General features: G+C 40.2%; 1 protein-coding gene across 1 annotated transcript in view; it reads right to left on the bottom strand.

Annotated features, from left to right (window-relative positions):
* The window catches only part of farp2 (FERM, RhoGEF and pleckstrin domain protein 2), a 29,936-nt gene extending 13,148 nt beyond the window's left edge, over positions 1-16,788 (bottom strand). The window contains exons 1-13 of the mRNA XM_069704002.1: positions 16,709-16,788; positions 15,887-16,109; positions 9,375-9,479; positions 7,617-7,659; positions 7,456-7,534; positions 6,943-7,040; positions 6,160-6,274; positions 2,000-2,147; positions 1,808-1,903; positions 1,525-1,688; positions 1,325-1,393; positions 1,121-1,178; positions 697-970 (exon numbers count right to left, since the gene is read on the bottom strand). Of these exons, the coding sequence (XP_069560103.1) occupies positions 697-970; positions 1,121-1,178; positions 1,325-1,393; positions 1,525-1,688; positions 1,808-1,903; positions 2,000-2,147; positions 6,160-6,274; positions 6,943-7,040; positions 7,456-7,534; positions 7,617-7,659; positions 9,375-9,479; positions 15,887-16,087 (1,450 nt within the window). The 5' untranslated portion in view covers positions 16,088-16,109; positions 16,709-16,788. The remainder of the gene's footprint in view (positions 1-696; positions 971-1,120; positions 1,179-1,324; positions 1,394-1,524; positions 1,689-1,807; positions 1,904-1,999; positions 2,148-6,159; positions 6,275-6,942; positions 7,041-7,455; positions 7,535-7,616; positions 7,660-9,374; positions 9,480-15,886; positions 16,110-16,708) is intronic.
* Between the last annotated feature and the right edge of the window lie 8,253 nt (positions 16,789-25,041).

Below are 25,041 nucleotides of genomic sequence, written 5' to 3'. Positions count from 1 at the left end.
CGAGCTGCTCTACCAGGTCACTGAACTGCACCGCAGAGCTGCTATCAGAGCGCACCGAGTATGCTGGGAAGTTGACCATGGAGCTGGCCTCTGACTGAATGTCAGACCCAGGCAGGCGAAGTGAGGAGGAGTCGGGGGCTCCGTAGCCCAATGACATGGACTCGCCTGCAGAGCTCAGCCCCAGGTTATCCAGGGAGCTGCACTCGGAGCGGTTATTCACCAAGGAGCTGGTCTCAGAGTGACCGACGATGCTATCGGGGAAGGGATTGGGATTTCCGTTCAAGTCCTCAATTCCTACACTAAAGATGCTGTTTTTACCGAGGTCAGATTCCTCCACAAAATCAAACTGATCGACTTTATCGTCGAGCCCATAAGAGTAGGCCTCTGCCCCCCCACCATAGAAGGAAATCTCAGTGGGATCATCATCGATGAACTCCTCAGAAACCTGCAGTGGTGAGTTGCACATTGAGAACATGGGATTCTGTTTTGTACGCAAGAGCTCTGCCTCAAAAGCCTCAGGTGTAAGGACCCCCTTCCTCTTCCCCCCACCCCCTCCCACAGAGCACCCAGTCCCCCTTCTCCCACCACGCTCATTATCCTCATTGCCATTTTTGGAGGGCTTCGATTGGGAAGTGCCACTCTCTACACACACAAACAAGGGGCTGCAGTGTCCTGCTGCCTGATCGCTAGGGGCACCTTGAAAACCGTAGTGTGACGGGGAAGCAGCCTTGACAGGTTCTTCCTTCGGCGGGCTGGGAGGTCGGGAAGCTTGCAGAAGGGATTGAAGCTGCTGCTGCTGGTTCTGGTTCTGCAGGGAAGGCGCTGGAGACTGGCTCAGTGTGGACAGAGGTTGGGGCTGAGGTTGGAGTTCTGTTCGTGGGAAAACGCTGGAGATGTGAGCTGGCAGGAAGGACACGGTAGCAGAGGAAGGAGAGCCCGGGACCCTGAAACTGTCGTTGAATGACAAGCTCTGAAAAAAGATGCAACAAAGACAAGAAAAACAGAGAAAGAAGGAAGACAGTGGAAAAGGAAAAAAGGGGAGGAGACTTGCATTAGTTTTATGCAAAGTTTTACTTTCACACGTTGCACAAAAACACATTAACCCAGTCGCTCCACGTACCTGTTTTGGCACATCGGTTGCTAAGGAACGAGCAGACATTCGTATTTTACTGTTCCTCCTGAATAAAAAAAAAAAAATAAAAAAAAAGGCCTGTATGTCAGAATTATTATTATGAATGCATATGGAAATATTTTCTCGTGCTTAAGAAGAATTATAACTTCTGGTCCAATCAAAACAAACAGTGTATATATAACAGGCACATACCGCTGGTAAGGGGTTCTCTTTGCTCCATTTTCCTTGACATAATCCACAAGCTGCTTCTGGGTCCTTCCACTGATGGAAAGAGTTTTGAATGAAAGCAGTGAGTAGTGACGTGAAAAAACTGGCTTTGTTTGATTGTACATAAACTGCTGAGGTGTCTATAAACAAGCATTAAAGATGATTGACACCTTTGTTTTTAATACCTGTATCTGAAGGAGGAGCCTCTCGTGAAGAGGATAGCTTTGGATTTGGGTTGGGGTTGGTCAAACAAACGGAAAAACGAGTGGTACTCCACACAGATCTTCCAGAAGATTTTACACTGGTCTCGACTGGCCATCATGAATTCGAGGGTATCCTGGTGGGGGCCCTAAAAGAAAGATTAAAAAGAAAAAGAATGAACATATTCTGGTTTCCTTCATAGTGGATGTCAAAGAACCTTTTTTCCATTTTCTGAACAAAGACACGGATCTCTTCATTAATACGCACATGGACCTCTGGGTGGAGCTTAATCAGGAACCGTTTCCTCTTGAAGCTCAGTTTGCGAATCTTGGACCAGTTGAAGGTATTTATTTTTGTGTAGCCCTGGGGGAGAAATGAACATTAATAAGAGAGAAACAATAATCAAGAAAGGGGATTAGCGGTCATGCACACAGAAGACCGCATCAGAGCAGTAATCACCTGAAAAACTTGAAGGCCCATGTGAGCCACAGCCAGATTGATCTTGGTGCCTTCCCGGTCAGCTGCTGGGTGGAAGCGGACGCCGTACATTTCCAGTTTACGGACGATCTCCAGGATTTGGAAATCTGATTCGGCGGGAGTCTGGCCCCTGGTGCACACAAGGTAATAAACACATACACAGTATGAATAACATGTCGTAGTCATGCTCGTAATCTCGTGAGATTTGTTGAACTGAACCTCAATCGTCTGATCTCCTGCGTCACACATGAAGGCCCGTTAGATCTTAGTGCTGTGGCTGACCATATGACAACTGTACAGAAAACAAAGCTGATGAGGTTTCCAACACCACCTGCCACTGGTTTATGATTCCAAACAGGAACAGGTTTTATTATTCCTTGAGCCTCTTATATTAAAAAGGTGCGCCGATCAATCAGCCACCGATTGTTATCAGACCACACGTGTTCTAAATAGTTTGATCGGTGATCTCTAGAAAAGAAAAGACGATCAAATGATTCATAACGATTTCTCTACACCGAGCTAAAATGGCATCACTGTTTTAGCAGTTCCAACAGGTGTCTGAAAAAGTAAAGATAAATACAGATATTTCTCAGACACGCCGAGGCCACAGATACGTGGGTGTGCTTCCTGATGTCCCGCCTACTGGATCGCAGCGACAGAATGGTCAGGTGAGTTTGTCAGCAAGTGTCTCCGAGCCACAGAGTAAAGCACGGCGAGCTGACTCCTTGCGTGCAATGTATGCTGACTTGTTGGATGGAGACAGGGAACATAGTGGCGGCAACATCTGCAGCTCAGCATCACCACAGAAGAACCTCCACCTGTCTGAGCCAGTTATTCCACAGACACTTGTTTTTTTGGCAGGACAACAGAAGCAGCTTCCACCGGTCTCGCACAATCAGCACGAGCCTACTTCGATGCAACGTGCACAAGTTTGGATACAGAGCAGCTTTTCAGCACGGCAGAGACTATTGTAGATCAGAAGAGGAACAAGCCGTCTCTAAAAATGCAGACATGCTTATATATGAAGAAAAATGCCCCATTGATGATTAAGAAATAAGCTTTGAGAGATATGAATCATACTGATCTCTATCCCCCTCCTCTTTCTTAGCTTCCTGACTTGAAACAGTATTTAGCCAACAGTCTATATTGTTGCAGTTTTTATAGTCTAAAGTTGGAGTAAACTGAGAAAGATTCTGTGCTCCATTTATTGGAATTAATCAATTGGTGGGTTGCGCACATTTAGCTTTTATTCAAACTTTTTATTTTGTTTATTTTATTCCACAGGAAATCTAGATTTATGAAGCTCTCAGCTGTTCCCAACAACCGAGCAGCTGCTATAGTTTGACTTCTATCTCAAGAGTGTTACTTGACAATAAATAAACAGTTCCCAATTCATGACACTTTATCATCTCTTAATTTGAATACATAGTATATACGTTTGTTAAGAATAGTTAAATTAATAAATGCTACATGATAAATAGAAGGCTTCAAACAGAGCCAGTGATCGGTATCGGCTGATACTGCTGCGAGTTATCGGTGATCGTCCCCAAAAATCCTGATCGGAGCACCTTTATCTTTCATGTAAACTTGTCAGGATTTTACCAAATTATACAACACAATGAAATTACCTTTCACAATTTGGCACAGAACACCCAAAATAACTAAACACTGACTGTCTATACTTCAAAGCTGAGACAAAAAGAAGAACTAGAAATTGGAGTGTAATCATTGACTCTGAACTACATTTTACATCTGCATACAAGAACATCTATAGATAAAGTTAGAAAAAAGAACATTGTAAATGTTAACCATCTCTCTGGTCACTGGACTGAGTTTAAAACACTGCTGTTCAGCTATAAAAACAGCCCAACACCACATTTTAAGCGCTTGGCAAACACAAACACTTTGAATACAAGTAGATCGCGCTGCCTTCTGTCAATTGTCATATTTATTCATTGAATTAGATCTCATGAACTTGGATATTGAATACACATTATCTGCAATACAGTTTGATTCAGATTTTCTGCTATAGTAGAACATGTTTACATTTTATTTTACCATGCCTAAAGTACAGTTACATAACAAAACTATTTCAACAGCTGTTCCTGGCGATGGTACAACTTTTCCTTTGCCACCTAAAATTTAAACAAACTAATACGGCAGATAGTGACTTGTATGTGGAGTAGTGTGGCTTTAAATCCTTTGTAACTTCGAGGATTTCAGAGGAATTATCTGAAACCATGTGATTACAACCAAACAGCATGTTAGAAGACATATCCATCCAATCATCAACCCATTCTAATTTTGTTCATCCGTTAAGAAGTGAAATCTTCTTAGGGCCCTCCCCTGCCCTACTGGCCTTATGGCTAATAGACCGTCCAGAGCAAGGGATTAGGCCAGGGAACTCTCTGCTTGTGCTTCCATACTGGCAACCAAGAGAAGAGATTAGCAGAGGTCTTTGGAGCTGCTTAATACACTGGGTTGAAAGAGCCTCTATTGGCTATAGGATAGTACAGTGCTCAAAAGGAGGCTGGTGGTGGGAAAAGTGCAGTGAGTTTTTTTTTGGGAGACTGTGAACTCTAAAACAGGGAGAACTCCCTCATTATTGTCGTTTAGAAAGAACACAGTTTTCTCAGTTCAGTGACCTCATCACAGTTAACGCTTTGTCTTTAAAAGCACAGAAAACGGGCACAGAAATGTACCATTGCTTACAAATTCAAAAAAAATTGTGAATATATCTTTTGTAGGAAGAATCAATCAATTTCATGTCGTCCAAAAGATTGGAATCAGAAAAATGGAGTTAAGACTCAACATCAATAGCAACCTTCTGTCATGCACCCTGACAATTGCTTTTAAGTCTGAATAAACATTCTGGTCACTCATCTGCAAAAGTCATGACAGCAATATTTCTAGGTTGGACTTGATGACATTTCTGTATCACTTTCAACACAAAACAAAACAGAGTGAATGCGGGAACACCGGCGGGCAGGCACGCGCTACACTACAAAGTACTGACGCGGGATGTTTTTATCGACAGGGCATCTCCCATTCAAAACAGCTGCGATAATGAAACTTTAAAAAGTTGCAACCTAATTCCAGCAGGTTGGACTGCAAACAGGAATCCAACACAAGTAAAAAATATTTTGGCAAAATGGCTGGAAATAAGTGAGAGATTGGGACAAGATAAGCCTGAAACATCACAAACAACTTCCTGTACTGTCTGGTCTCAAGAGCTACATGCCAAATACTATGCGTGTAATACTGTGCGTAAAATGGTTCTGGCATGCCTGAATAAAGCCAGAGGAAACATTAATGAAAATGAATGGCTTGATGAAAGCAGAAAAGTTACATGTTTCAATTCCTGAAAAGGGCTTCATTTAAAACAAAAGCTTACCGAGTCGGTTGGTGTGCTGCTTTCATTTCAGGACTCAAACACAATAAAAAAACATTAAGACTTGAAAGATGAACAGCGTGTGCATACTATGTACGTGTTATTTTTCACCTATTTCTACATCTGATTTTTTTTTCTACTTTTGTAGTGTAACACGATTATGCCGTGATCATTTGTATTTCCACTGCATCCTCGCAGCAGGAGAATCCCACTAAACCTCAATATTACAACCCTGCTCGGGAACGAGGTCAAACTGGGAGAGTCATTGTTCTAACTGACATGTGTTGATGTCAGGCTGGCTTGACATGTGGTCAGGTGTAGACAGTAATGAATACTATTAGCTCACGTGACCTGTGCACAAGGGAGTTGAGCAGAAGTTCCCAGTCAGCAACTGCAACAGAACAATCTGGTGTCCGGCTGGCACTCAGCTGGTCTGATCTGTGGCTGCAGTGAGTCTCTACTTTATGACATTAACAGAACCATGTGAACAAACTGGAAGAGCAGTTAATGGAGATGAGGGGGGAGGGGGGATGAAAACACTCCTGGTTCAGTTGATTGACCTTATTCAACATGTTTATGTCATTAGGTCAGAAGCAAATATTCTTAGAGTAAAATGGAGGAAAAGATGCAGCCGCAAACTGAATTTCCTCAAGTCAAATGGTTCAAGCAACACAGGAATGTGACAATAACGTCCCACAGCTTGAGCTCAACATGATAGGAGTGGTAGGACGGACCAGAGGGGAAAACTTACAGATGCCGGCGGTGGAGCTCCATGATCCTCTCTTGCACTTTCTCTTGGTAAGGCAACAGCTTGTTTATCCTCAGGAAGTCGCTGTCTGCTACATCGTCATAGTCACCGATCTCCGCTGTGGTTTATGGAGGGAGAGCAGAAACATCAGTTGTTCTGTGTATATTTCTTTTATTTCAAATGATTAGATTGTTGATTAATAGCAATGATCTAACAATTTCTAATCTTTTACTTGAATGACCTTTAGTCTTTGTTACTTCTGATCATTCTCGGTATGTTATTCAAAAATATACTCTACCAAATATACTGTACACTTCTTTTTTTTTAATTTTTTTTTTTTTTGCTTTGAATTTGTCATAATTGTTATTTTATACATTGAGGTTGTCTTATGTGATCTCACTATAAGCATATTTCAACCATGTGGTTTGTAATGGCCTGGTAGGAGGAAGTATTTGGGATGATCCCACATTGAGCTTTGGGACTTGAGAGACCACATTTCTTCTGAAGATTATCAACATCAACAGCCTTCAGTGACAAAAATAACTGGAGGACACCTCATTTATGAATTCTTGTGTGTCTGTGAGCTAGTGTGTTTGTGTTCTGTAAAAAGTTGCAATGTGCAAATATAAATGTCACTGCAAATGTTATAAATACAAAATTATGAAATAGATTTTCAGTCATATTAGAGGTGAAGTGCATTTTTCCTCTCAAATTAACAAATAAAGTCTTACAATTAAAGGCAATTAACTATTGTAGTTTAAAAAAAAAAAACATCTTAAAACGTACATTGGACGAGGTGAGAGACCAACAGGGCTCCAGTATTTTCTGTGCAGATCAACCTTCCCTCCATCAGATCTCTTTTCATCTGCAGGGAGAATAAGTACCTGTATTTAAAAAAAACAAAATAAAAAGCACAGAAAGTTAGTGTCCATCTGTTTATGTTCATGAAAGTAAATAAGAACAAACCCGATTTATTGCAGATTAAATTAAGTCTCTTTAGAAACATTAATGTCATGTAGTAGCACTTAACCAAATACATCTCTGAATCACAAATCTGATCAAATGTCAATTTTAAAATACACAAGTCGAAACTTAACTGCAGCCAAGTATGAAACGAATTTCAAAAACATATTTTGGGGAGGTCAAAATACTATAATCCTAAAAACTCTCGAAATCCATAATTGTGAGCTTCTGAGAAGCAAAAAAAAAAAAAAAAAAAAAAGTCTGTTTGGTTTCTAAAGCTCCGCTACAGAGCCATGAGATAAAAGCAATATCCAGTAGGAAATTACAGTCACTGACCTGGTGTACTCCTCCTGCAGCTGACCAGGGTCGGGGGGGAAGAATTTCACCGACAGTCTAAATAGTGTATTTGTGGGTCCTGAAAAACACGAACATGGATCATCAGTGCACATGCACATTTCTAAGAGGTGGAATTTCATAAACTATTTGACCTCACTTACGTCTGACTTGTTTTGCTATGGGTTTGGTGGGTTCCAGCCAAACCTGAGGAGACAGAAACAGTATCATCTTCATGATTTATGAGCGCAACATGTGACAGGTGGTGGCAGCGAGAACTTAAATGACTCCCTCACCACACAGTAACTGTACGCCGTGTCATCGTCTTGACGACAGCAGAGAGATGTCGCAATGTTGCTGGTAAAAACTGGCTTCACTCCCTGAGTGTAGGAGCCTGCCTGCCCTGTTACATCTGGGCCTGATTGAGGAAGGAATGCTCTCGATCCAGATACATATACTGAGAAATTGGTATGAGCTGAAATCTGCCTGCACTCTCCTCGACTTGTAGTTACACATGTGCAAAATGAATCCAGGGAAGTGCTGATTCTATGTCTTCTGATTAGTAAATCAGATGACAGATGATTCCACTGACAATATTTTGAACATTGATTTATCAATTGAGTTATTGGGCCTTGAGACTTTAAGCTAAAATCCCAAACATCAGATGGTTTAAAGCCACAAAAATGTAACAATTTGCTGCTTTCTGTTGTTTTACTTTATCAAAACATTGAACATCTTTTTAGTTTTGGGCTGTTTGTTGGACAGTAAAGCTAAATTGAGCAGCGCACATGAGGGCCACCTGAGAAGCTTACACAGAGGAAATGAAAAATGACTCAGTTGATGAGTTGATTTTTTTTGACAGCAGCCGTCAATTAATAACCCAATTGTTTGACCGATAACGTTTTTTTTATGTTTTGCAATAATCCCTCAATTGTGCTTATCAAACACTTTTGACACAGGATATTTTATAGATGTCCACACTGACATCAGTGCAATGAAACAGTAAACTTCATTTGTAATATAATAAAAACACACAAATAGAACAATGTCAAATTTATCCCAAGCATCTTTTTCTGCGATATGGTCTATAAAAAAAAAAAGGTTTTATAGCGGCACAAATCGGCCAACATGACACCGATATACACCAATACTGATAACTCTGTGATAGGCCGATATTGGCCTATTGGGCTCTACTAATTGTTTCACCTCCAATGTTGTTCACCGAGATTTTTCTTTGGCTGAACAATGAAATATTTGACATGTATTACAAAAGTATTTTTCATTTCATTCATTTTCTGGTTCAAACTGCATAGGTTAAGGACATAGCAACTGTCTCCAAAATGTCTCATAGTTCATATATTCTAGCTGCTGGGTCACCGACAGCTCATGACTTCAACTGATGTTAAGCAACTTTCATATGATGAACGAAAAAAACTAATTTTGCATGTGAACATTTTGTTTCTTAATGGAAGAACAAATGTAATGAATAAATGTAGTATTGTTTTGAGTGCTCATGTGGTTGACAAAAAAAAAACAACAACAAAAAAAAACTTCTCAGTGGTCTTGAGTTCCTCTTATGTTTCTGGAAGAATAAAAACAATGGAAAGTCTGACAGCTGTATGTGTACACAAGTGCCAGACAAGTTAAAAATATTCCTAGATTATATACTACTCAAGTCCAGTGAAAACAATACTAGCTCAGTCTGTACTGCTGCACAGAGCTGAAGAAGAGCAAGTAACTGAGAAATGAATTAAAAGTAGATGTTGCTCCCTGACTCACTGTTGTCATCGGACTGTGACCTTTGACCTTTAAGATGCTATCTGCATAACCGAGTTGTATAATGAAGTTGCGTGTCAGCTCCTGCATATACGATGTATCCGTTTCAAACAGGAAATGAAGCACACAGTTGCTGGTGTACGTACCCAGTTCATCTGCATGTTCTGAAACTCAAGGCCAAAGTAATCGCTCTCTATGAGGTTGCCTCTGTGGAAAACCTCAGCGAGGAGAGCCTGTCCAAAAGCTTTGGCCTGAAAGAAAAAAAAAATAAACAACAACAGAAGAATGAATCATTATTTTCATCGCCATGTCGATTTTTTAAGTTCTCTGATGATACATCTTACAATCTCAATGGGGAGAGACATTGCATTGTAATAAATAAATATTGAGACCGAACACAGTTGACCCACAGACAGAAGTCATTAGCAAAAACAAATTCATGCTTAGTCTGAGGCAAGGAAGGCCGTGCATGTGTCCAAGATGAACACTGTATAAATGATGTCTGTCTGTGTGGTACAGAAAATATTTGGCATCTGTGTGTTTTACGGCTGCGTATGTTCCATCTGTCGATTCAAATAGTTTCCTTGACTTGGACGAGCAGGCAAACTGCTAAAATGTGTCCTACTGTACGGCACCGTTTTCTGGCTCTGAGCAGAGAGCAGCAAAAATCACAGGCAGGAAATCTGCTCCAGTTTACCTTCTCAACGCTCTGGGGTTTGTTTTCACTAAACGAAGAACTAATTACTATGTACTAAGAACACACTGCACTTGAGGTTTGGAATCCTGGCCTGTTACTTTTTGAGAAAATTATAGCCCGAGACATCTGGTTGTAATGTGAAATAGTATTTTTAAAAGCCTTATAAAAAGAACTGCTTTGCATTGGCTAAAGGCAAGCATTAAAACTCGAATAGCACCAGGAGATTTACTGTAGTCTTTTCATTACTTTGATACCATCATATGTTCTGCATTCAGAAAATCTATAAATTTGCAGGTGAAACCTACTGACACAACATCCATAAATTTAGGAATCTGTTGTAAAATGTCCCATTTTCCACACGTTCACAGCATCTGATTACAGCTGATCTCAAGCAGAGAACAAAAAGTGGTGTTGAAATACTTTGTCTGGGTTGCCTTTGAGTAGAGGCCAAACATACTATCAAGACAACATCAATACGTATTCAAAGTGAGTCAACAGCCAAATGGAAGGAACATCGAGGTATTTTGTAAGTTTGACTTGTTCAGTGAATTTCAACATCGTTACAGTGTGATCATATACTGAACTCCAAACGGACAGAAACGTTGTTTGAAGTATCAACAAAGTTATCAGAGCAAAACTAAATCTTCCCTGTGGTGAGACAACATTTCCCTACAGTAATCCCTCAGCGTCCTCTGAGCTTTACAATGCACACCTCCTTCTGTCGTAACTTAAGAGTAATAAACCCAGGGTGAATTCAGGCTAACCAACACACAAACTGTGGACTTAAAGCTTGAATTGCAATGTAAAATAGCTATAATGAGTCTAATCACTAGTCGATCAAAAATAAAAAAAATTTAAACAAATGCTTTTTGTAATCAGGCAAAAATTATAACCCAGAATTGGGGCGGTTGGTTGGAAACCAGAAGCCAACAGAAGATTTGAACTGTTGAGGATCATTTCCTCAGTGAACAAACTGTGTTTTCAGAAGGCCTAACTCTGTGTCACTCATTAACCATCTGCAGGAATATAAAACTGCGTTCACAGCACGATAATCTCGAGGGACAGTAAAAGCAAACTGTGACATTCAGCTTTATCTGCTGCAATCTGAGAGGGAGGGATGACATTAGAGACCGAATTGCTGCCGGACAGCTAGCAAAAAGGAGCACATACGCTGCTGCAAATCTCCCTTCACCCTCAGGAATAAGCATACAGTGAGTTGGCTGCAGACAGTTTAGTACGTGACCTTACTAATTTCATTAATATCTAAATTAAATGTCATCAAAGCCGAGACTTCTGCAGGAAATATTTCCTTCCAAATAACTCTGTCTTACTTCTGAACAAGTTGTGTTATTTTGATGTGAAATCGTTTGCTTACATTGTGGGCACACAGTCATTACGCCATTGCCGGGATGCCACCCGTTAAATATGCTATGACGATTTTGCAGAAGCAAAAAGTGAAATAAATAATGCCATGTGAGAGAGGCAATGAACACAACCTGAATTTAGAGCAACATCAATAATTATTAATACTACTTAACCAATCACTTGACTGATATTGCAAACAGCAATTTTGGTTAAAAACTCCTCTTTAATAAAAGGCATGCGCTGCTGGCTCCAGCTGATAATCTGCTGCTTTTATAGAATTATTATGATGTTGTATTGGAATAGCTTGAAGTTTTGGACCATTGGTCAGACAACACCTAGAAACCTAAAAATGGAAACTTGGCCACTGGAAGATAATATTCTTTTAAATTTGTAATTATTAAATCTATAAAGTTCTACACTTTACTGACAAAATAAATAATAAATGAGCTGAAAAATAATTAATAACAAAATTATTTGTTAGTTGCGAAAACGATAAATGAATCCCTGTCTTACAGTTTAGTCATTAAATCACGTTACTCATGATTTTATAGTAAAATTTTCACGATACAAACATCTTCTGAAAGCACAAAAACTCTTCCAACCAAAATTGTAAAATTGCTAACGGAGCCTATTTGAATAACAATGAACTTTTATTTGGTGTTTATTTTATACCAAAATGTATCTGCTGTACACACAAATGTGTCAAAAATCAGGGGGCTCCTCCCTAAAAGCCTGTCTGCCATTTTAAGTCCAGGCACATGTGTGATGTGACACAAAGATCACGCTGAGTTTGTTCACACCCAACTTGTGGTACAGACCATAGTGTGATCTTCGCATTACGCAGGTCAGTGGGTCACCCAATCAAGCTCGGAAAACAGCAGGGATTAATGACAAACAGATGTTTCTCTGGGAAACAAATCTTCCCCTGTGTGTGGTTGTGTACTGGTGTGTCTGTAGTTGGGTGTGGAGGGTGGAAGGTGGTGGTGGTGGTGTGTGTGTGTGTGTGTGTGTGTGTGGGTGGGGAGGAGGGGTGGGGGGGTACAAGTAGGAGTTTGAAAAGCAGCCAGCTATGGGGGAGGACTTCTCATGAACAGAGAAAGAAGAAAGAGGCAGACAAAAAAACAAAAAAACACAGGTGTAACCCAAATATCCAACCCACTTGAAAACCCAGGGCTTGGTTATACCCTGCATGACAGGTTGAGCGTGGTTTACAGCTACCGGTGAATGGCAGTCCGCTCTACGAGAACCTCCTACTGACAGCAGGGGTGTGCTGGGGCTTGTATTTGGCACAGTGGGATATACATTGTTTCGACCTTGCCACCAGGAGATTTTCCTCCTGATATACATTTTAAAACTCTGCTCACCAGTGGCCACTTTCACAAGTCTGTGAGGAGACATTTCAAAAGTCTTTGATGTCTTTCTTAACTTAATGGCATCTTTAGTTCTCCAGAATCACTGCTGGGTTTCTTTGAGCTACGAGGCTTCAGGAGACACCTGTGGACGGTTGGCAGCATTTGTTGGCAGATAAACGCTACGTGGTGGTAATCAGGATCAGGTGTTTTACAGTGGGCCTTCTGCTCGGCTCATCTGTGTAACCTAGATATTTCTCAGGCTCAGCTCGGCTTCCAAAACATAGAAAGAAAACTTGATAGGTGGGTTCTCCTTAGGTGGCAGCCAATTACCCCGAGCAGGAAAAAAAAAAAAAATACAGAGGAGTAAGGAACTGCAGATATCAGTAATGAGCAGAGGAAGGGATTGCTTAAGATGTTTAAAAGGTCCTTCAAGGCACAACCACTAGATTGTTTAGCTTCTTCAGTACACAGGGATAGTGTGAGTGCTTTGTATGGATGAAAGCCGAGTGCCTCTCAGCCGTCGTGTCTGTAGTGCCGAACAAGAGCACTCCTTTTTTGAGCGTGCACATGAAATAGATGCCCAATTCTTCTCCATCCATTACACAGATAATCAGACGTTTGTACTGTACTAGCTAATATTACTAAATGTCAAAATCTACTTTTGAATCTGCTTTTACACAGTTTAGTGTTTTGTAAGAACATTTCAAAGAGGGAAAGCAAAAGTAACATTTATGACTGACTTATACAAGTTTTAGGATTTCTGCAACAGGCCAGGGGTTGAAATTTCTAGGCCAAACTTTCAGCAGGGCTTCACTCCTGTGTGTCCCCTCCCCCACCTCCCCAGCTCAAACTTTGTACTGGCCATGACTGCTCCCTCTGAACTGCTCTTTTAACACCAGAAACTGCCCCTCTCTCCTGCCCCCCACCCCCAACCCACTTGGTGATCAACCTTGCTATTTATGTGCTTGTTTGCTAACAGTAAAGCAAAGCCTGCCCGCATTCCCTCCCACCAGTGCCCCCGACTGTACTGCGTTTTCACACAGCTAGGTTCCACATGCCACCCTCAGCCTTCTGCTGAGTTTTGAGCTGGAAGTTAAGGCCAGCGAAGGGGCTGGCTGAGCAGGATAAAAGGAGCCTGTGTTTCCCTGCCCTGCCGGCCCTGCCTCCCTGTCCAGAAAACTACAAGGCTGAGCTTTCTCCTGTGCAGGCAGTGGGAGGGGTCTGTGGACAAGAGCCATGCAGGCAAATGTCTGCTGACGATGACCCATGCCAGGTACCTGCAGCAGACGAAGGCCAACAGATCAAAGCGCAGACTCTCTGATCTGATTTGTCTCTGTTTCAGGCTAAAGCCATTATAAGGCCGTACACACGCTCTCTCACATCATGTGCAATTACAGATCACGATTCCCACAACAGATAAAAAAATGTATTTGATGTAATAAAAATAAAAACAGGAACGGGGTGCTTTCCATGTGTATTAAGACCACAGTTTTGAAACAACTGTATTTTTTTCTTCACCATACAATGAGAGCGAGCGGGCAGCAAACAGCAGGTGGTGAAGACTGTACACAAACGTACAAGATATTTGGGCAGCTGAGCAACTTGAATGCCACAATGAGGGGAGGCAGTCACTTGAAGGCCACAACTATTGCAAACATTCCACACTGCAATTTTGTATCTATTTTTGCACACACTCTTTGTGAGGAAAACTACAATTACAGAGTAGAAAAAGTTATGCTGCTTCAATCATTTTTCTTTAAAGTAACCATGGTCAGACGGAAGTAAAACTAATAATGATGTAGCATCGTGGATGTTCTTTCGACTGAGGATGGAACATAACTGGCATAGCTGATGTATTAGGCAGTGCAGCCAGTCCATACTCAGAAATAAATACTATTCTCCCACCAACCCACCACTCCTCAGAATGAATGAACAGCAGTATTAATCAATGCCGGCCAGTGGTGAACAACAGAGCTTCTCAGAGGCCATCTTAGTCTTCACAAACCGCAGTCTGCTCGACAACAGGATTGCCGTCATTCTCCTTTTGCAGCCATGTATTTCTGTCTGCCACCTCCTATCAACACCATGTGTAGCGCTACACACTCAGCTGAGCGGGCCAAGTTCACTTGTCTCTCAGTACTTAGGGCAGAATATTTTCTTCAAATTGTCAAAAAAAACATCTTGCAAGTTTCTTTTCCTGTCGACTGAGCAGCACACAGACCCGCTTCCATACAAATTAAACTTGTGTCTGTCACACTCTATTAGCTTAAGACCTTGGGACAACATATGGTGCATAAGATTATGAAATGTCTGTCTCAGCAGTGCCCCCAAACTACATCTGCCAGAACTCTTATTGTTGTGGCTACACAGGGATTTAGAACAGATATAGGACAGCATGAATATACAAACCTATTCCAAGACATTTAGCAGCCGGCAGGTCCATCAATCGACCATTGAATTGGGAATTTAATCATTATGGAGAGACACCACTTGGATCACTTTGATATTTTCCCTCCACAGAAAAAGGGCAGGAAACATGCTCTGATATAGTGGCTTCCTTATTGCTTCCTATTTGCCTTCTGAATGACTACAGCAGCAACTTGGCAAGTAAGCACAGGAAACCAGTGCAACCGTGTGGATGTAAAAGTTTGTTGAAACCTGTGGCCAATCTTTAAAAGGGATTGCCTTCTCTGAAAAGTAATTACAATAAAGAGGAGGGGGGCAGGAGGGAGTACGATTTTGTTTCCATGATTTACTCACAATGCTTCATGATTTCAAACATTTCAAATGTCCAATTAGCACCGTATTTCTTCAAAATTTCCATTTCTTAAAAAAACAATAGAAGGAAACACACTAGAAAAAACAATAACAACAACCTCCCAACATGTTTTAATGTCTACTTCTTTGTCAGTAAACCCTTAAGAACAGAAAAGACAACTACTACTATTACTACCACTACTACAACTTGGGCTTTGAACAGAAATCACAGCCAGGAAACTAAAAAGTGCCCTGGTGAGTTACACTAAGTTGACCGAATAAGAAGCCTTAAGAAAGAAGGGATTTCAGCAACAAAGCCATGTGGCAGCTGTCACCAACCCAAGCCACACGCAAACAGGACAGCCCAGGACTGGAAGGTAAGATGTAGCCTGCTGTGTCACAAACTGCAGACTTATCTCTGAGCAAATAAAAAGAAGTTGTAAACAACACCGCTGTTGCGCTGTGCAACAGTTGAGAGGAAACTTACGTCCATATCAAAGTACTCCTGGGAGTCGTCCAGCCCCTGCACACGGATCTGTAGTCCTCCTCCATGGTATTTGCTCCCGCTGACCGTGTTGCCACTGAGGCTCTGGCCCGGCTCCAGAGTGCTGATACCAGCATTGAACTGGGCTCCCAGCCTTGTGCCGGGGGTCTGCAGGACCCGGTATGAACCCTCTATCTCCCCCATCACCGCTCGGAGCAGCTCACTCCTGTACACACAAAAAGGACAACAGCAAAAATCAATGCAAACCACGAACAAACTGTGGTAGTTCAAATGTCTTCTCTAGTCTGGGAACAGTTGTCACGAAACTTTTAAGTGTTGTAAGTTGCGAAGACCGGACTGACTGTCTGAGGCTGTTTGTGGACATATGAGGCTCATTCATTAAACATGTAACACACTTGAGTTGACATATGCGAGAGCAAGAGCTCATCTCCCTCTGGGAGGCTGTTCCACGAGACAAGAGGTCGAAGCCGAGCAGAGAAGAATACCTCAAATACCGGTCAAAACGACCGTGTGCGGATTTGTGCATTTATCAACGAACATTACATGCGGGCCCAACTGGGTCAACCAGACGTGAATGTTGTTCTTGCCAACATTTTAAAGCGAGAAAACAAACGGGAAGACACCCAAGAAGTACGTAACAATGTTTAAGGTGAGGTTTAATTTCGTTTTGAGAAAAGGAGCTCAGTAGAGACTACTTTACCGACGAGAAACGAACCGGAGTTAATTACCGAATTTTTGCCCGGAAAAAGTCGACATATTTGAAGATAATGTGATAATAGCCGCAAAAACTTGTATCAAACTTACCGTTTTGCCCGAAATGAAACTTAACACTAAAAGTTTGCAACACCGAAGAGGACACTACTCCAGTCCATGGTCGTCGTCACCCAAAGCAGTGCGCACTCACACTGGGTTATCATTGGCTAATGCCGTCACGTTCGTGCTATCATTGGTTGAAATGTGGCTGAGGATTGTCGGCTGTGGAGCCAAGATTTACCTTCCTTTACTTTAAATAGCCTTCATGGATGGAGAAGTCTGCAGAAGTCCCGTTTTTTGGTTTTTTTTTTTGCGTTTCATAAGACCTCGTGGAAACTTTGTAACAATGTTACGCGCGTGTTTAATCTACAGACCGATGCTTGTCAAACACGCAGAGGAAATAAAATGACTGTTTTAATTGTTCACATAGGCCTCTTTAAGTTTGGCCTAAACTTTGACCCGTAGATAATATCAAATAGACACGAGCTCCTCCGTAACCTTCCAAGTAACACACATGTAGTAACACACGTGCAGTAACACACGTGTAGTAACACACATGTAGTAACACCCCGAGCACATTAGACCTACTGTGTGCGCGCGCGCGTGTGTGCGTCACCTTATCCTATTTAATCCATATGTTTCTCAATGCTTCAGAGCTCAATCACATCAATCATGATGAATTTGACTGTTTGCACGATACAGCTTCACTGTTTTACTGATGAGGGTACCTGAAGGAAAAAAAAAGAAGCCGCTTCTCACTTTGTAATGGAGCTCCCCCTGCTGTTCTCTTTCAATTAAAGTTGCATCACGCTTCAAAAATGCTTAGATAGATTCCATATACTGTACAGAAAAACTGATGCACATGCAAGTATTTTCACCAAATATCTTTTTGTTATTAATCAAAACAATATCTGCTATCAGGTATCAGAAATATTTGTAGCCTACATATTAAATTGTGATTAGGTTGAAATACATGTATTTCTAATACATCTGTTTAAATATCTGCAAAATCTTCAACATATAAAAATACGTCTGTCATATGACATTTTAATTATTACTATCCATTACTTCCTAGGTGTGGACAATGTGAAGAAAAATATAGACCGCAATGAAAATAGAAAATCAAAGGTATGTTTGGTTTGTTTTTGTTCTTTTGACAAAATACTGGAAAATTAAATGTTCTGAGGTAGTTAGGTATAGTATGTATAACATGTTAAGGAAAGAATGCAGTGTTTTATTTCATCAATGTATCTATATTAACCAACATATAGACACAATAATACAGATTTTACATACATATAGGCCTATTAGAAAACTATTAGATATTTGTCCCCTTAAAGTAAATATGTATAAATATATATGGGACAATGCTTAAAGTTGTACAAATATATTAGACACAAAAAAATGTTGATTTACTATATTTTAAAGTAGCCTACTGGAAATCGATGACATATATACATTTACATATACTACATACTAAAAAATTATATGGACATGTTTCAGATTTATTTATTGAATGGTCAAAGAAAAGCTAACAGATTTCCAGATTTGAAAATGTTAATTCAGTTACTATACATCCATCCATCTATTATCTTTATCCGCTTTATCCTGAACAGGGTCACGGAGGGGCTGGAGCCTATCCCAGCTCACTTTGGGCGAAGGCAGGGTTCACCCTGGACAGGTCATCAGTCTGTCACAGGGCCAACACATAGAGACAGACGGAAACAAAGACCAGTCACGCTCTCATTCACACCTAAGGGACATTTGTGGAATCAGCAATTAACCTGACATGCATGTTTTTGGATGGTGGGAGGAAGCCGGAGTACCTGGAGAGAACCCACGCAGGCACAAGGAGAACATGCAAACTCTGCACAGAAAGGCCCAGGCCCGGTTTTGAACCCTGAACCTTTTTGCTGTGAGGCGACAATGCTAATTCAGTTACTAATATATGATAATTGTAATATCCTCCACACAACAGAAAATGTTGAAATCATTGTTTTTGACTTGCTAATTGATTTTTAGAGCCAAGAAGTGGAGCCTATCCCAGCATGCATTGGGAATCACTGGTCCATCATAGGTTTGTGTATCTGTTTAATGTCTGTACAGAAAGCATAATTTGTTTTTGCCAGTCACCCCACTCGGTCTTCTTTCCTTATTAGATGATCACATGCTGCTTTTGTCAAAAGTCACCTTGTTAGAATTGTTTTCGTCCCCTGAGTTTTAGTTATATGTTGTTGTTTTTTTGTCATGGTTGTCATTCTGACTGAATTTCATTGCTTTAATGCATTGTTTTCCTATTTTCATTTAGCTGATCTTCTCATTCTTTAATCTGTAGTTGATGTACAGCATTCAAGAGAAAGATAAAGACGGTCCTTAACTGGGACTGACTGACTTTTCTATTTTCATATGGTCTTTTGATCTGTCTTCATTATCTTCAAAGAGCCCTGGACCTCCTCACTGTGCCCATGTGTGATGAAATTACTCTGGTAGATGTATGTAGTAGTCTTGTAATAGTTTGAGGTTGCAGATTGTGGTGTTTTCTGAAGGCATTATATTAAAACAATAACCATGGACTGAAAATGAGTACCTCTAAAACAGCTTTATCAAACACTGACTATACACTGACAATATAATTTACAAATATAATTGACAAAGGTAATTGTTTTTGTAGATTTTGTTGTATATCTCATGCCCTATTTACACTTTACCACCTTCAACTTTTGGATGAAAAATAAAACCTCATCTGTCTCCTGCTGTCTTTCATGAATCAGACACTGGACACCTGCTGTCCCTGTAGTGATGGGGACTAGAGATGCAACCAAAAATATTTGAGGTGATCCCCATTAGGCAACAGGCCGCTTTGTAGAAATGGAGGGATTTAAGAAACTCAGCGAAATATGCAAATTCCATCATGTTTTAATGGAAATTAGATAGCAAACAACACTAAATGCTTCACCGACCACTGCCCCCATAATCCAACATAGTGAACAAACACCCTTAATGTCTGTGACTACAGCTGCATTCAAAAGTTTTGGCATCAAAGAGCATAATTGAATTTTGAAAAGAAGTCATTACAAACCTTGCAGTAAACAATGATTTAGAATATTAATGCATTTATATTTTATATCATGTTTCATACAACTTAAAAAAAAAAAAAAGAAACAATCTGTAACTGTTGCAAGAGCCAATTTTAGGGATGAATGTCCTGTTAGAAACCAGTCTTTTTTCAGTTTCACTTTCTTAACCTCATCTGTCCAAAACTATTCTGTCTTATCCAGATGTTGCTTTGCATACTTCAGATGTTGACTTTCATGAAGAGGCTGTGAGTAAAGTTTCTGCTGATGATTCTTCCATATAGACCCTGTTTCTGCACCAACACTGCACCATGGTGCATTCGTCATTTAAACCATCCTGCAGTCCCTCTGCTCTCATGTGGGGGCTTTGCTTTGTCTTTCTGCCCAGCAGACATGCAGCTTGACCTGAACGTTTCCTTGTCCTGTCAGATCTGGTCTTGACCTCCACAGTTCCCCTTAACTGCCATGGCTTACAGATATTTTAGACAGTGAAAATGACAAGCTGGAAGCACCTCTCTTTTTTGCACGGATCAGTTAGCTTCATTTTCATACTCTCAGTCAGTTGCTTCAAGGAACCCATGTTGGTGAGTGTTACCACAAGAAGAGTCAGAGAATTGATTGGCTCTAAAGTCATCAGCTTGTTAACAAATTTTAATGAGTCCTGTCTCTTTATCGGTAGGTGGGTGAACACACTTTTGCACATGGCACAAACACAAAAGTAACAGTAACAGTACATTAACCTTTGAAGCTCATTTTGAGATGTCTGTTTGTTGCAGAGGTCTAATTTACTTCTTTTCACTTCAAAAAGCAAAAAACTATTAATCAAAGGTGCCCAAACCTTTGCATACAACTGTATAAGCCATAGATAACCATAGTCACAAAAAAGCCCATATAGGCAGAGAGAAAAATCCTTATTTCTTTAGGGATCAGTAAAAAAGGTAGCAAATTATATTTACTTCTGTTCCATAACAAACATTGTGTACTTGCATTTTTTTGAGTATTTCAAAAGTCACGTTCTTTTTTCAATTTTACAAGAGTATTTTTCAATCTTAAATTGTATTTTGCTATATTTAAAGTCATAATCATCACAAATTAAAATCAAAAGTCACATGATAAAGTCATAATAAACTCTGCAACTAGTGGTGGGCTGAGCTCCAGAGATGAGAGACTCTCAGACGCTCGCAGCTGTTATTCTGTAAAATATACTGTTAAATCTCTGTCAATGATATACATTCACTGAATGTGGGTTATTGACAATAATCCAATATGATACGGCTCATTAAACAGGTGTTAACTGCAACATATTGTGATATGCTGCCATTTTTAAAATCTATTTTTGTGAAAACTATCATAAAGAATACACCATCAAATGCACCACTGCACTTGTTTTTTTAAATTTTTTTATATATACTGTACATCAGTGACGCTGAGCATGTTTCTGCTGGGCTTTTAGAAATGTTACTCTTGCACTGAAATGTTTACTGCAGACACTTTTGTGGTGTTCTTGAGTCACAGACCCACAACACTTGTCAAAGAAGAGATGCATGCTTCAGTCTAACAAATAATGAATTCAATGTTAAGCAATACTCTGTTCAATACTCTGAGATTTAAAGCACTAACCAGTTCATTTCATATATTTTATAGTGGTTTCCAGGTGTGATTGGTTATTTAGATGTCACTCATATTACTATCACCTCTTCTTCAATAAATGACAGACATTTTGTTTATAGAAAGTCTTTCCATACGAGTAAATAGTACATTATATCACAATTCCTCCTATTGTAACTGAAAACACTGCATCCTCATATTATCATATGTGAGTTTCATGGTTACCTGCTCGGTAACAGAGGGTTGTCCTGCCAGCCCTGTTTGCCGACCCCTTACCCTGATCTTGAGCCCGGCATACAGCAACTAATATTATAACCTGGATCACTGATCACTGAAGCAGAAAGCTCAGGAAGAAATGGTCATTGGGATACTCAAGACCTAGTTCCAGTACCTTCGTAGGCTCCAGGTGACCCCAGAATCGGCATGTGACATCATTTTGACAAGTGTGATTCTCAACATCAATGTCACAATAAGAGGAGAGCGAAGTTCTTCTCAACCAGTGAGAAACATAATTTCTGACAGACTCTGCCCCTCCCCGGCATCAAATAAGACAATATACCTTTCTTTCTAAGAAAACATTTTTATGTTAGGTTAGTACAAAAAGAGAACAAGCTTTGTTTTTGTTTTTTTATATTGTTCAAACAAGTAAAATCACCTTCAATAGATGCTGCAGGAGTTTTATTTCTATTTATGTCTTTTGCTGCTGGAGCCTTATGTGGTCTGTTTTTATGTGAGATTTTTCAGCTTGATTCTCTAAGTACACCTTCACAGGAAGTGGAACACATAAAAATCGCTTTGAATTTCACAGCGCCAGGTTTTTTCTACATTGTAAGTCAGTGACCAATGCTGTGCAGCATCTACTGATGCCAGTTGTGCTGTGGAGGTGGATGGACCCTCTTCCTCAACGTGATTTTTTATCATCAACTATTAGATGTTATTTTTAAGATGTAAACCTCAACAGGCCACTATGGATCTTCCCTGTTTGAACAGCTGATAAGACATCTTCATCATCCCCTTGTAATGAAACTTTTTTTTGTTTTACTCTAACCCATTATGTAAAATCCACACAGTTTTGATATTGCTTACAACTGCATGTTATGGCAAAAATGTCCAAGAGACAAATTACACCTCCAGAAACTATTACTAGATGAAGGAGAGTTGATAGTTAAACAAAAACTTGACCCAGAAAAGTGCCCTATCACATCTGTGTTACAATATGGAGGTTACATCACATTTTTCAAAAACACATCCCTGAGTCACCTTCAAAATATATTAAAATGTCTAAAGGATAACCAATCTGACAAAGTAACACCAGTCAATGACAAAGAATTGTTCAATAAAAATCTGTGTTCAGAGTTGTGTCTGATATGGATGAGTGAACATCACCAAGCTAACACTGACAAGAGGACGAATATATCATTCATTTGAAAAACTAAAGCTCTTGCGTGTGGGCGGTGGCTCGATCAGATGACCTTCCTTCATAGATTTCTTCCAGCATGGTCCCCACTGTTTTGACTGAGGACCAAATTTGCAGCCTCTGTGAGTGCTGTTGGCTGTCCACCTGTTTTTTCAAGGTTCAGCCCTTTTTCTACTGGCTATAATGGAGATTAAACTTGAACATATCCAGAAAACTAAAATGACTGTAGACTTGGAGCATTTAGATGTTGCTTTACAATAGACAATATTAAATACTAGCAGTGTTAAGATGGCTAAAAATGGTTGTTTTGGTCGAGAAAATGATTACATTGATTGTAGTCTCTGAATGCTGTCCAGTTCGGTAGGGTAATCATCACAAATGCTTGTAATGAAATTACCTCACCTGTTTGAAGTATATTGTTGGCTGGACCACAGCAGGAGGCTGCCCTATAAAAACAAACATCTATCAATATTACTGGGAAATAAAGTTACATCATTAGTAAGCCTAATGCAACAACTTCCTGTATTTGTTTCAAAATAACAGCCTTCTTTTCAAACTAAAAGCCCACTAGAACCAAACTAAACCATAATTGAACTAAGTGGCCTGACCTATATATTGACCTATTTCCAGAATTGCTCACACAGGTTTGGCATACAGTGCATCCGGAAAGTATTCACAGCGCTTCATTTTTTCCACATTTTGTTATGTTACAGCCTTATTACAAAATGGATTAAATATTTTTTTCCCCTCAAAATTCTACACACAATATCCCATAATGACAATGTGAAAAAAGTTTGTTTAAAATTTTTGCAAATCTATTAAAAATAAAGAACGAAAAATATAACACGTCCATAAGTATTCACAGCATTTTCTCAATACTTTGTTGAAGCACCTTTGGCAGCAATTACAGCCTCAAGTCTTTTTGAGTATGATGCTACAAGCTTGGCACCTATTCTTGGGCAGTTTCTCTCATTCTTCTTTGCAGGACCTCTCAAGCTCCATCAGGTTGGATGGGGAGCGTCGGTGCACAGCCATTTTCAGATCTCTCCAGAGATGTTCAATCGGGTTCAAGTCTGGGCTCTGGCTGGGACACTCAAGGACATTCACAGAGTTGTCCCGAAGACACTCCTTTGTTATCTTGGCTGAGAGTTCAATCGTTGTTTCATCAGACCAGAGAATTTAGTTTCTCATGGTCTGACAGTCCTTCAGGTGCCTTTTGCTAAACTCCAGGTGGGCTGTCATGGGCCTTTTACTGAGGAGTGGCTTCCGTTAAAAACAGACCATGTTATGACACGTACTGTAATAATGAAGAATTCCATTGCAGTATGTACATACAGTCTGTAACATTATCAACATTGGGATCTGTGCATCTCCACTTATTTCTGCTTGCGGTAGCTGCTGGTCCAGAATCATTTACACATAACACACTAATAACTAATACAATCATTTTTTAACGCTATGAGCGGCCTTCTGCTCAAGGACAACAAATGCAAAGTGATTGAATGTTTAATGCACACAGTTGAGATAATAAATAATCCTTCAAGTAACATCAATAGTACTGTATACCCAAACTCTTCAAGTCTTCAAGGCTATCATTGACATATTTCATTGGTGAATTATTCAGCTGTGGTTCTACATGTTCAAAATTCAGTCATTACTATAAAAAGTAAAAAGAACCCATGTCCACTGACAGCTTAAAAATACTTGTGGCACTCAAGCTTGGACAGTTTTGAGTTTGAGTTTAGCAGTGATGGGGTAGTGTCTCTACTGGGTAGTTTCTATTCACAAAAGGCTGACTTTGATTTGATTTGTACGATTGTATGTTGAGCCCAGCAGTGTCGGCTATCTACTAACAACTAGCTGAGAAATGACCAGGAGCCTCTCTGGAGGCGCCTGGAGAAAACATTTCTGCACATCCAGAAAAGAACAGGTTTGTTTGAGTCTGTGTGTGGCTCTCACAAACACAACACGAGTGTGTGTAACCTAAAAATGGACTGACACGGGGTCACGATGGTCTCATTTGACCTTCGTCAGTTATCCCACCTTTATTATCAACGATAAATAAAACCAGCATGTGTGCATCCATACTCTCCTCTGCATGGGACACCGACTTTAGTCAGGGAAGGTTTGCAAGTGTGCAGAGAATAGAGCACGAATCCCCATTTAATCTTCCATGATGTCAAGATGGATAAAGATCAGCATTTATACGAGGCTCTGTCACTCTTGGATATGAAAAGAAGTTATTTGTAATCGGACTCTTTGACGTGACGTTGGAGGCCATGATT

This window comes from Brachyistius frenatus, unplaced genomic scaffold (genome assembly GCF_029030835.1).
Source record: "Brachyistius frenatus isolate BFR_SWC_R1_liver_20210118 unplaced genomic scaffold, ASM2903083v1 Contig_49, whole genome shotgun sequence".
NCBI classification, from domain to species: domain Eukaryota; kingdom Metazoa; phylum Chordata; class Actinopteri; family Embiotocidae; genus Brachyistius; species Brachyistius frenatus.
Note: the sequence above shows the minus strand (reverse complement) of the source record. Positions and strands in the feature narration are given on the sequence as shown.